We start from the raw sequence: 13358 nt of genomic DNA on the forward strand, positions 1-13358 counted from the left end.
GTTTACAGACACCAGGTCAGAGCTCCTGTTTCAGGAGGCAGCAGACGTGAGGAGACAGTAACAGATTGGTTTATATTGGGGACGTTTTTGTCACAGTCATGAGGGGCAAGAACCAACCTTTTGATTTTATGTTTTCTTTCTAAGCGAAAGCTCAGGTGCTGTAGCTCAGTTCTGAGGCCGGGGGTGGATCCTGCAGTGAAGTCCACAGCAGGGCCCACACAGGGCCCTGCGAATCAGTCACTGAAACTTACACACATCTTTAAGCAATGGCTCCCTCTCGTTGGGCACTAACCACCCAGCTGTCCCTGAAGCCTATTGCTCTGCCTACAGCACCACTGCAGGGTGCCCTGCGTGACCCTCGGAAGGCTGCATCTGCAGCTTGCGAGGAGGCTGTGGGCTCTGTCAAGCTTGTATAACAGCATCAGACAACAGCCCTCATCTTTAATGAAGAGATGCAACCTGCAGAGAACACAGGTCCCAGTGTGCCATGCTCCACCATGAGCCAAGCCCCCAGGCTGCTTGGAGCAAGAGGAAGCAGGAGTCTCCCTGGTGCTGAAGATGAGGGTAGCTGCAGGCCTCATGGGATAGGTCTAGGGGATAAAAATGGATCGCTCCTTCCTCTCTTAGGTCCATCACTTGCATTTATACTTCAGCTGTGCTTCCCCCTCCTGCTTGCCAAGGCGCAGCCCCTGCCCGGTGGTGGTGGCTGATTCGTTGTGCTGCACCCCAAGCATGAACAAGTCCCAAGGTGCAAACACTCACTCAACTGTCAACTAGAAGAGTTTTAGAGAGGTTTTTTTAAGCAACTTCACAACCAAAGCTGTTTTGCTTTACACAAGGTGTGCAGGGGTCTCTTTCCCAGTCAGTTCTGCTTGCATCTGAGACTTGGTTTGACTCTGCTATTGTCAACCCCAACCTCTCTGAACAAGAGTTTTACAAAGAGAGCCCAACACACCCTTCAAAGAGATCAGGGGCTAGACAAGCTCCCACAAGCAATCCCATGGGTGGAACAGGAACTCGATAGAGGCTCTTTTGCCCAGTCCTAGGAGTCTGGAGCAGGAAAACAAGAAAGAAGGGGTTGTGATCTCAGAGTTCCAGGGTGGGGGCCAGGAATCCCTGTGTTCTGATACCGACTCCCTTTGGACTTCAGGCAAGTCTCTCAAAACTCTCCGTGCCTCAGCTTACCCACTCACTGTTTCCCTTGCACATTTCCTGTTGGGTAGGGAAACAGTGCTCACTTTGGGGGATTTAAAGGGACAGTTAAGATCATAATCATACTTGAAACAAGAATTTTCCTTTCCCATGTCACTCCCAGCTGAGACTATTCCCATAGACAGAGCTTTATAACTAGCTGACTAGCTCTTCGTGAGGCTGTCTCCACCTTACTCTGCACCCTGCTTCGGCAATCGCGCTGGCTGGGGCAGGTTCATTTGCTGGGTCTCAGCACTACTCCAAGGCTGCTGGGTGAAATCTGATTGTAACTGAGTTTTTACAAAATGCCACGAATGCCTGTTTCTGTTCCAGTCACAGTTTGTAAAACAATTGCCCACAAAATCCCACCTTGGCTACTTATCAGCACCTCTCTCAACGTACTGACTGCCTTTCCGAAGAGTAGCGATTGGCCAACCAAACCTGCTCTCTGCTACGCTGAGCAGAGAGGGTCTTGCCCCCCAGCCCTTTGCCCGGCAAAGCATTGGATCCACACTGCCGACTGGAAATCAGCCCCGAGACCTTTTTTAAACCGAAACTCGCTCAGCTCAGTCAAGTCAGGGAGATACCATGCCCAAACTCTGCATTCTGGCGCCCACTTCTTGTCTGTAGTGACCGCTCCTCCCCTCTGACAGGATTTCATGAGCCAGGGGAGCTTAAAGATGAGTGATCCAGGCTCATGGGGTGAAGGGGTCCCAGTCGCTCAGTCAAGAGGGTCTATTTGTGGTTTGCTCTGCAACCACATCACTGACAACGAGCAGTGCCTGCCCTTGTGAGCAATGTTCAGGATGGAGGCTTCCATTCTAGAGTCCGCAAAGGAATGGGCCAGGACGATGGGAACTGTGTTTATACCTGCAGGCCCCAGTATTTTGGAGCACAGCAACGAGTACGTATAGCGATACGTCAGAACAAGGGCAAGGGGAGCAAGTCTCTGAACAACGCACTGGAGCTGTCTTAGGTTACACCTTCTTCCCTGACGGGGCTCGTTCAGAACAGCAAGCAATGCTGTATTTGACAGTCCCCCAGTGGTGCTGATCACACTAGCTCTGGGAGATCTCACGTATCTCACTATAATTAGCTGTGTACTTACACTGGTTGGGATATGAGCTTCCCCAGGAGAGCTGCACATATAGGGTTATTAGCCAGCCCACGAGCAGACCTTAGAGGGGAATCAGGAGGCCAACGGCATTTCATCAAAACAACTTGCGGATGCAGATTTACACACAAGCTCAAACTGTAACCAATTATTCTTCCAACCCCAGAGCTGGGCCACCCCCCTCCAGGACAGGCACTGTATCCCGCATGGCCCAGGGAAACCTCTTCATGCTATGGCACACAGTGGCAGTTCCCGCTCAAAGTCATGCTGGCTAACAAAAGAGTGGAGACTGGGCCTGAAACAGCTTCATAAACCTGGCGTGGAGGGTAGCAGCCATTCTGAAAAGCCACAAGCCATGGGGAGGGCTGCTCCCCAGCTATCAAGGGGTTCAAGAAGAGCAGGAGGTTCGAATGCTCAAGCATGAAGCTGATCCAAGTAGGAAAGGCTCACCCCAAACACAGTTCGAAGGGCCTTGGCCAACAGCCTCAGGAAAGGACATCCACAGACGGACCAAGCCAATGGAAATGGAGCCTGGGCATGGAGAACAGAGAGCCTGCCCGATTTCCGCTCGCTGGGTGGGGGGACACAGGGCCAGAAGCCACACAGGGTTGTGAGTTACTTACAGAGTGCTCATCATGGTCCATGGTCTGGGCCAGGACGGGGCTGAACGAGACGGGCGACAGAGCCCCAGGCTTCTTCCTCACGGCTCGGATCTGCAGCAGGGCACGGAAGGCTAGGAGGGAACATTGTACAGGTGACTAGACGGCAAAAGCAGCGCGTCAGACAGCGCCACCTTGTGCCACAGCCACTCCGCTAGGACACGGCTCAGACACTGCGCTAGCGGGCAGAATTCACCATGGTGAGACCCTGCACCCCGGAGAGCAGGGGCTCCTGGGGGGAGCTGCCTCCAGCTGACTGGCACCAATTTCAGGCTAAGGTCTCGCAGCTGAACACATGGAAGCCAAGTGCTGATGTCCAGTCCCCTTAGCTCATCTGCTAGTGCAAGAAACTGGAGAGAGGAGCAGTCTGCCAGCAGACAGAGCCCTTGGCCCCAAGCAGCGTCTGTAGTGAATGAAATGGCAGCTCTATTTATATGGAAATACAGCCCCATGACCTTCTGGAAGCGCCCACTCTCATAACTAACCTGGGGGGTGCTGCTTCACCTGAGCATGGCCCTACATCTGCTGCCAGCGCCAGCTGTGTCAGTCTGCCCCCAGCCAGTAACCCGCAGGGAGGAGAGGGGCTGACGCATGGCGGGAGGCCAGAAGTTGGTACCCGAGTACACTGTGATGATCCCCAACGCAGGCCCAGGGCAAAGATGCAGTCACCAGGCCCGGGCACCTTGGGGCAGCTCTGCAAGGCCCTCAGACTGGCAGGGGCCCCAGCCATGGCTCAGGAAGACACCCTTGTGCATGGGGTGCTGCACTAGTGCTGAGAGGTGGGGGGTGGGGCCAGGCCTGGGGCTACTCCCAGAGAAGTGGGAAGGAGAAAGAAAAGCAGGCCAGGCCCTGACAGATTTGCACGCAGAGTGCCAAGGAGACCGTCAGCAGCTCTCTGTGACGGCTCTGCAAGAACTGCACCAGGGGGCAGAAGACACAGCTCCCCCTGCTATTTCTCAGCCTCAGATTTGTGGCTCCAGGCCAGGGTGGGGGTGAGGAGCTGGCCACTGTTAATGGGGTATTAATTTTCTGGTAACGGGGGGAGTTAAGCGATGACTTGTTCACACGCTGGGGTAGGAGGCACATCAGATGTGCTGAAATCCCCCAATGAACAAGACTCCGAGATGGTCTGAAATGGGTCCCGGCCCATCCCATACAAAGGGATCAAGGTGGTTAAACTCGGGCCCCCTTGTTTCGTTGCACAGAACGTTTCATTCACAGGCTCACGTTTGCCTCCATGTCACTACCCTAGAGTCTCTGCCCAGGGTGCAGACAAATCAATGGGTCCTTTTGAGGGAAAAAAATAGATTTTTTTCTTCACTATAAATCAAGGGTTGCTATTTAAATTACAAGTTTTTCTTTTTAAAAAGAAACCTGTTTAAAATGAAATCTGAATTTAATACAAAATACGTTAAGGCCTAAACTTACTATAATTTTTAAAAACATTTAAATAAAAAATAAATATACGGATTCCACGAGCCTCTATCAAAAATTCTGAGATAAAGTGTCTGCTTTATTGGTGTAAAGCAGGGATCAGCAACCTTTGGCACATGGCCCACCAGGGTAAGCCCCCTGGCGAGCCAGGCCGGTTTGTTTACTTGCCGCGTCTGCAGGTTCGGCGGATCGCGGCTCCCACTGGCCGCGGTTCGCCGCTCCAGGCCAATGGGGGCTGTGGGAAGCGGCACGGGATGAGGGATGTGCTGGCCGCGGCTTTCCGCAGCCCCCATTGGCCTGGAGTGGTGAATAGTGGGAGCTGCGATCGGCTGAACTTGCGGACGCTGCAGGTAAACAAAGTGGCCTGGCCTGCCGGGGGGGTTACCCTGGTGGGCCACTTGCCAAACGTTGCTGAACCCTGGTGTAAAGAATCCAGGGAACACATCTAACTTTTGAGGTCAAGCTTTATAAATATGGCACATTAGGTAATGCACTGTATTAAGGGCTTATTTTGTTTAATAAAAAATCAATTTTATGTGCTGTTTTGTGTGTTTAATTAAATTCCAGTTACCATCCTATTGCAGCTTAACACAAATTCTGAGAAAAAAGTTAATTAGCTAGTAAATAAACAATATATCATTCACCATTTTCTAACATACTAAAAATATACAATTAATAAGAATTTGAAAATATTAAGCTATATAATTGCTTAAATAAATGTATGTAGTTATAGTGTACTGTCCTAGGTACAAAAAGATGTCCTAAATCTAGTGTAAAGGCTCTATTTAGTTGTAAATCAACATGTTTTAATGGTTATATCAACCAATGACAAGGCACCTTTCTGTAGAAATAACTGAAGTACAGGTGGAAAAGTTGATTTAAATTGATTACTTCAATCAAGGCTGTCCATGTGACGATTTACGTCAATTCACCCTGCCTCCATCTCATTTCTTGCCCCAACTCACTCTCTGGAGAGCTCTAATTTTGTCACTTTGCTCAGACTTAGGTTAAAGGGAGCCTATGAATATACCAGGCTTGCAACTTATGCAGCTTGCAGGTTGCTTGTGCTTAAAGACAACCCAGGGATTAGTCAGTTTCCCTGTTGCACTCAGCTGCTAGCAGGGGCAGCCTGAAGCCAGAGGTTACAGGGAGCAGGGCCGGCTCTGGCTTTTTCGCCGCCCTAGGCGAAAAAGCCTCCGGCCGCCCCTCCCCCCCCACGGGGGGGGGGGGGGGGGGGAGCCCCGGGGGGGAGGGCAGCGAGCCCCGGTGGGGGCTCGGCTCTCCCCCCGGCGGCCAGAGTGCCGGGGGCAGGGCGGCGAGCCCCGGCGGGGGCTCGGCTCTCCCCCCCCGGCGGCCAGAGCGCCGGGGGCAGGGCGCCAGGGGGGAGGGCGGCCAGAGCGCCGGGGGGAGGGCGGCGAGCCCTGCTGTGGCCCCCCTCTCCCCGGCGGCCGGAGCGCCGCGCCGCCCCCCTCCAGGTGCCGCCCCAAGCACCAGCTTGGGTGCCTGGAGCCGGCCCTGACAGGGAGTTTGAGCTGCGTTGGCTGTAACTTTGTCTAAATTCAGTTTCAGGCCCAGACAAGAGCCTCTGATCAGGATGCTGCTGCAGACTTGGATGCTTGAGGCACTGCACACTACCCAATTGTCTAGGTAAGGGACATGGCCGATACACGTGCCAAGCCAAAGGGGAGCACCGGGTATTGGTTGCGTGTATCTCAAGCTATAACGTGAAGGTGCTTCTTGTGGCCTGGATGTATTATCAGGAGTATGTGTCCTGCACATCAAGGGCAGCATACCAATCTCCACTCTCCAGTGAAGGGTAATGGAAGCGAGGGTGACCATCTGGAACTTGATTTTCTTAATAAAGCGGTTCAACTTCCTGGAAGTTTTGGGGAATTAGGAATAGAATCCCTCTGTGATGACAATGAACCTTTTCTATTACACTCAATTGCAGAAGAGACTGTACTTCTTAGAATAATACACTCTTCTGAGTTGGTCCCTGAAAAGGGACAGGGAAGGTGGGCTGGGGAGAGGGAGGTGAACCGGATAACACATTCCTCTTCACAGTGCTGAGCACCCATTTGTCTGACGTTATTTCAGTTCCAAGCACTGTAAAAGTGCAATAGGCATCTTTCAAAAGGTGGGATACTTGGAGAAACTGGTATGCTGTCAAAGTGACTGTTAAGAGGCTGTTGATGTCTAGTGAGAAGGGCCTGATGGAGACAAAGCCATCTGGTGCCATTGAGAAGGCCTGGATCGTCTCTTAAGAGTCCTGGAATCTCTGCTGGAAATGTGATCTGTGGTAGGGCAGAGGTCTAAACTGTTTCCTCTTTTAGATTGGGGTGTACACCCCCATTGATCTCAGTCGTCCAGGTTTTTCAGGGTGCACATGACGACGTCAGTCTTTTGAGAGAACAATTCAGACTGCTCAAATGGCAAATCCCAGATTGCAGCTCCTTTGGAATTCCAGACACCTGGAGCCACGGGGAACATCTCATTGCAAGGACAGTGGCCATGGATCACAAGGCCATATCAGTTGCATCAATAGCTACGTGGAGGGATGTTTTTGCCATGAGGTGCCCTTCAGAGCCATAAACTGTTCCCTAGGCTTCTCTGGTAGTCTGGCTAAAGCTGTAAAATTAATACAATTATATTTTCACAGGAGAACTTGACGGTTAGCCACCCTCATCTGCAGAGTAACTGTAGAGTGAGCTTTCCTGCCATATATAGCCAGTCTCTTGAGCAACTTGTCTTTAAGCTTGGCTTTGAGATGAGACAGGTGGGAATGCTCATTGGCAGCCAAAACCACCAGTGAGTTGGAGACATCAGAGAGTGTGATAACTGATAACAATCAGAATCCATTTGAGGAGCTTGGTAGCATCTTTCCAGTCTGTTGGCTGCAGGTGGAATAGAAGCTGGGGTCTGCCCAAGGGTTTTCTCTGGCCTCAAGCAGGGCTTCTTCAATGGGAAGGACCACATTTCCCATAGCAGGTGTTTGTGCAGCATCAAAGAGACTGTGCAGATTTTCTTGAACGAACTTCACCTGCACTCCTAAAGAATAGGCCTCTCTTCTCATTAGGTCCTGGACGACCTTGAAGTCCTCTGGAGGTGACTCTGCGGGTGACAGCCTTGTCTGGAGACTATGAAGAAGTGCACGGAGGGACATCCAGGGGTTACTTGAGTATCTCATCCTCCTCAATAGGGGACAGTCGGAGGAGCCTGGTGAATGGCTTCTTGGACTGGAGAAGGGGACCCCGGCTGGTCTGAGATTCTGAAGGAGGTCTCAGCTCCCTTGGAATGGGCCACGACCAGTATGGCCAAGGGGGGAACTCCACAGTTGGAGCCTCCCACAGTGGAGGGCACCATCTTGGGGCTTCCTTGAAAAAAGACAGGTCATAGTCCTTAAAATCTGTGCCCCGTCATGATGTCTATGAGGTGATCTGAAAGGTCAGGATGGTGACAGAGTTCCGAGTCTGAAGAGGGAATGTATGACTCCTCAGGGAACAGAGGGAGCATTCCTGTTGGGGCTCATAGGGGTCTTGAGAGAGATAGGCCCTGCAGTCCGTATATAGCACGGGATAAGGAGGTCTGAATGCCGATGAGGTAATGAGTGTTGGCAGTGTTGAAGTTGACTGTATCAGTGATGACAAAGGCTTCGGTTGTGCTTATCGCGCTGGCAAAGCTGACTTCATCGGTGGTCCTGGGTATGTTGAAAATACTGGCAATGTCTACCACACCAGATGTGTCTGTGTGGATGCTGCCAGGTGTGTCTACAGTATGGACAGGGCCAATGGTGCTGATAGCACTGAGAATGCCAAAGACCCTGTGGTGGTCAATACCAGAGCTGGATGCTGCAGTAATGGAGAAGCTAGTAAAAGGAGACACCCAAGATCTCTTGCAGACAGGAAGGCTTAAGGAGCCAGAGGCACTGACTCGATCATTGGTGGATCCAGCATTGCCAAGGTGGTCTGGATTGTCTGTACAGGTGAAGAGGGGCCCAGTAAAGATAAAGGCACAGGACTCAATGGCCCTGGAGGAACTGGAGTCTGATGGAGCTGGTCAGTGCTTATGTTTACAATGCCTCGAACCGGTACTGAAGGACTTACTGGAAGGCTTGCTCGGTGAAGACTGAGATTACAACTGCTTGTCAGCATCGGAATGTTTCAGGTGCTTTGAGGAGGTTGACGGTGAGAGGAAGAGCAGTGCTTTTCTCCTGACTTGCACTCCGAGATGTGGACAGCTGGAGGGGCATTCCTTGTGGATTCAGAATCCATCATCATCTAACGTGCGGGTTCAGTTCCAAGGCAAACCAACCACCACAGTGAACTTTTCAGCAGAAATTCCTCTGCTTTTTTCTTTTAGTGGGGGAAGAGATACAAACTGGATATCTGTCCCTCACAAGACCTTTCCCTAGTTAGATTAAGCAGCTTTTGTGCCTGTCCGTGCCAAGGAACAGAGAGGGAGGCGGCGGACATGCCCCTTTCGTGGCCTTGGCTCAATGCACAGGGAGAGTAGGAGTGCATGTGCCACCTAGTGGTACTGCTGGCAAAAGCCTTTGACTTGAATGCACTGGGCACCCGTATGCCTGCAGTGTAACATACATGTGCACAATCACTTGTTTTATCTAGTAGTTATTAAAAAAAAATATCTACACACTTCAGCATGTCTCCCCCCAGTGTGCCTTCCTCCCAACCCAGTTCTTATCCTTTCCCCCCACTTCTGTCTACTCCTGAGTTCTACATTCCTCTACTGTCAGCAAATAGAAACACTCTGCCAGTAGGTTTCACAGCTCTCATCTCCCTCTAGTGGCCAGTTCACAAGGAAGATAACAGCCTTCTATTACTACCAGTTACTCAGCTCAAGCGGCAGAGATCTGTGCTGTGGATCTAAAGATCCCAAACCCGCTGGTGACCCATGTGAGGGCCAATATGGTTCCACATGAGGGCATCAGTTTTTTCAGTAAGTTTTTCTTAAAAAAAGGAAAATGATATAAAAGACTATGTTCAAAAGAATGTTAAGATTGTACAGTGAAGCACTCATAAGTTAGCCTTAAATCTGGTATTTCCTGTCTGTACAACCTTAATTTGCCTGCTCCCCAATGCAAATGCATTATGATATAGTCTTTAGTTACATGATCAGATGCTGTTTTTTCCACAGGATCTTCTGAAGACCCAGCTATCCTTTTTAATGGTGATCTGGAAACAAATAGGGGTTTTCTTTGTTTGCTTTTTTATGCATAAAGAATGCCTGAAAGGGATTCTGTGGTGTCTAGAACAGAGGAGTTTGAGAGCGCTCTATGGTGCACACTACGTTCTAGGTCTTAGAAGCCACCAGAAACCAGCCAGAGCGGCAGTATATATGAAGCCAGGCCGTGTGCGTGTGCATATATTTAATTAACATGATTATTTGGGACCCAACTGCACCTTTGTGGCTTCGTCACATTGTTTTTGTTATGTAAACAGCAAAAGCATAAGAGTTTTCTATTTAAAAAGAGGTTACTTTTGAGCGGGGAGGGTTCTTTTTCTTGGAGTACTCTATGGATCACTTGTTGATTCCCTGCTCTGTTCATTCCCTCTGAGGCACCTGGCATTAGACACTGTCAGAGGACAGGATACTGGGCTAGATGGACCTTTGGTCTGACCCAGTATGGCCGTTCTTATGGAGGGCTAAAGAACTAAGGTGATATCACAAGTATCAAGGAAGTGAAACCCAAGGAATGACAAGGAGAAATGATGTCTAGTGGGACCATTTAAAAGTCTCTGTTGAAGATTTAAATATCCCCATCCTTTCAATTAAGGACCTATAAAGCTACTGCCCCCCTCCCCATTTCTCTGATCTTTTCTCAGCAATTATTTCCCTCTCTCTCAGCTCCTCCATTACCCCTGACTCCCCCCAGCCTGTGCACTGCTTCTGGGGGTGTGGGAAATATGGTTCTGTGTTGCAGTTTAAATTAATTATTACTCAGAGTTCTGTATTAATATGTCTAGTAAGGAATCTATTTGTCAAAAAACATTTCCTGAATCTTTTTTTGTTGTCTGTATTGTTACAGACATACTTGCCGACAGGTATTTTGAAATAAATGACCAAAAATAATTGAAACTGGTGTGATTATTTTGTGTTATTTTGACAAATAAAATATGCAGCATTTTGCAGAATTTTAAAATATTGTGCACGGAATTTTAAATTTTTTGGCACAGAATTCCCCCAGGAGTCATATTTGGTGCATTTATGAGCACCAGAGAGAACACTATCTTCTGAAGCAGCCGGGGACGCTTAAATATTTATACTGCAGTAGCACCCAGAGACCCCAAGCAGGGTCAGCTTCCCAGTATATTGGGCACTCCACAAATGCATACCAAGACAGGCCTTGTCCCAAAGATCTTACAGTCCAAGACAGTAAGCGGAGGACAGACTGGAGGGGATCCAGGATGGAGCAGGGGGAGAGGAACTCAAGGCAACAGCTGTAAATACATGTTTGAGGAATTTGGAGGTGAAGGGTACAGGAGAGATGGGGCAGTAATTGAAGAGGTAGGTGAGTATGGAATAGATTCAATACATCGGATACCATGGTTTGATTCCTGCTGATCATATGGCTTTGGGGTGGCCAACAAACAAGCAGGGAAAGCCAACTGCTTCAGGCCCTTTCAAACCATAACACTGAGCTGCTTAGTTTAAGGTTAGCCACCCAGCCCCAGAGATACACTGGTTACAATTCAACGAGCTTGTGTCCATGCTAGGCCCTCCCGGGGCTCAGAAGAATGCTCATGCCTGGAAGAGCTCATGAGAGCCGAGGCCCAACTTGCAACCCCCCAACCGGCCTGATTAGCTCACAGCATGGGGACATGCTTGTGACCTAATCCAATTTGCCGTCTGATTCCCAGGAACTGCTGAAATATTAACAGGGCACTTAGCTGGAGACAGGGCTGCAGTTACTCTGCTCTGCATCAGGCATTCATTTTTTGAATGAATAGGCCCTGAATTAGCCGATATGGAAAGGATTTAACACCTCCACGTGCCGGACGAAAAGCAGGCTGGTGGCAGAAGCCGAACAGACTCCTCACTCGCAAGAGCGCCACTGATTTAATAGAATGTCAGTGACTTAGCATCAACCCTCTAGAGTGACAGTTTACTTCAGGAAAAACGGGGGTGCTTATATAAAAGACACGCCCCTTTCCTCTCCCAGATGGGGCTGCCAGCTTGACACACAGAGTGAGTGGACTGAAAGGAAGATGAAGGTACACGTTGCTTGGACACTGGGTGGAGGAACCTAAGCAGGCTGCAGTCCATCTGGATGTTGCCTCCCCTTTTGGTCCCACTGGCCAAGCGGGAGGGGAGAGAATCAGACAACAAGTTACTGCCCCACCCACGATCCCAGGGCACCAACCAGTCACTTGTGTTGCTGGTAGGTAAAGCCACCCCTGCCCAGCTAGGTTAGGGCTTTTGTACCCGAACGGGGAGACTGCAGCTACCCACTGGATGGCAGCGAGACCAGCGCCCTCTCTTGAGTGTACTCACGCAGCCTGCAGATGGGGCAGTTGTTGGCCTGGTAGCGCAGGGTGTCTGCACAGGAATTGCACAAGCACAGGTGCCTGCAGGGCAGGATGAGGGTGTCTCGCAGGTCGGACAGGCACACCACGCACTCGTTGCTGTTGTCACTGTTCTCATCGTCGGAAGGCTGTTACGAGAAGAGAGGCAGTGCCATGTGAATGTAGGTGCTTCGCAGGGATGGAAAGGGACACTGCAATCCAATGAGGTCCTTGCAGCTCAAAGGTGAAATATGGCTCAAAAGGTAAAGGGGCTGCAATCCATACTCAAGGAGCTCAATCTATTTAACTTAAAGAGAAGGTTAAGGGGTGATGATCACAGTCCATGAGTATCTACACGGGGAATGAATATTTGATAATAAGCTCTTCAGTCTAGCACAGAAAGGTCTAACACACTATACACTTTTTAACCACTGCAACAATTTACCAAGGGTCGTAGTGGATTCTCCATCACTGGCAACTTTTAAAACCAAGACTGGATGTTTAGAAAAACATTTGTTCTAGGAAGCATTTTGGGGCAGATCCCTGGCCTGTGTCCTACAGGAGGACAGTCTAAGGCTCCTGTCCAGCCTTCTTCCCCTGCAACCGAACAGACAACCAGCAGGGGAGCTGCTGAGCAGCAGGAGGGAAGGGGCAGCAGCTGCCCACAGCTCAAACCAGAGCTGCACCGGGGATGCTGGGGTAGCGGCAGTGGGAGGTGATGGCACCTACCATCTCCTCCTGCTAATTCACACACATTAATTTCGAAGCCCTGGATGCAGCTCAGGGAGCACTGTCCATTCAGAATCCAACACTTGTGACAGTCACCCTCCAGGGCCGCAATGCAGAGCCTCAAGGGCCTCGAAGCAGCCCCGGGGCCACAGGCTGCTGCAGGGAGTTTGTGGCCTTGTTCAAAGTGAGATACCTAGGGTGGGAGAGGGAAGATGCCTCCGTCCCCCTTGGTGTAACACTGGTGCAGTCTGGGCTCTATTATACGGCTTTCATTAAACAAAGCCCTGCAACTTGCAGCTGACACTCAAATGCAGCAGTTGCTACAAAGAGGAACTTGCTCCCAGTCACAGCAGCTCCCTCTGCTGGAGCTGGGGGGGGAGGGGCGGGGTGATCTTTCCAGCCCAGTAGACCCTGCTCCCCCCACACCAGCACCCCTTGCTGAAGCAGTCACAATTGTTGGGGCCCAACCATGTGCACAGACATGCTCGTCCTTTCGCGTGAGTTCCCTTTGCTGACGCACACCGGGCCGCACACCGCACTGTGAGGCGACCGAGACGTAAACAAGACGACAGCATCTGCTCCTGCCAGATGAGCGAGCCAGCCCGCTGACCACGCTAGTGAGCGGCTGGAAGCTGCCTGCGCACATCGTGTGCGCTCTTGATCTATTTCAGGGTTCCTGCATGTTGCGCAAGGACGTCCTTCCTCTCC

At 50.6% G+C, this 13358-nt stretch overlaps 1 protein-coding gene across 3 annotated transcripts in view; it reads right to left on the reverse strand.

Annotated features, from left to right (window-relative positions):
* MGRN1 (mahogunin ring finger 1) overlaps nucleotides 1–13358 on the reverse strand; it is a 119737-nt gene that overhangs the window by 7733 nt on the left and 98646 nt on the right. For all 3 annotated transcript variants that reach the window (XM_024197820.3, XM_024197821.2, XM_029911244.1), the window contains exons 10-11: nucleotides 11911–12070; nucleotides 2929–3038 (exon numbers count right to left, since the gene is read on the reverse strand). In XM_024197820.3, the coding sequence (XP_024053588.2) occupies nucleotides 2929–3038; nucleotides 11911–12070 (270 nt within the window). The remainder of the gene's footprint in view (nucleotides 1–2928; nucleotides 3039–11910; nucleotides 12071–13358) is intronic.

The sequence above is a fragment of the Terrapene carolina genome, unplaced genomic scaffold (genome assembly GCF_002925995.2).
Source record: "Terrapene carolina triunguis isolate 2854851 unplaced genomic scaffold, T_m_triunguis-2.0 Scaffold93, whole genome shotgun sequence".
NCBI lineage: Eukaryota > Metazoa > Chordata > Testudines > Emydidae > Terrapene > Terrapene triunguis.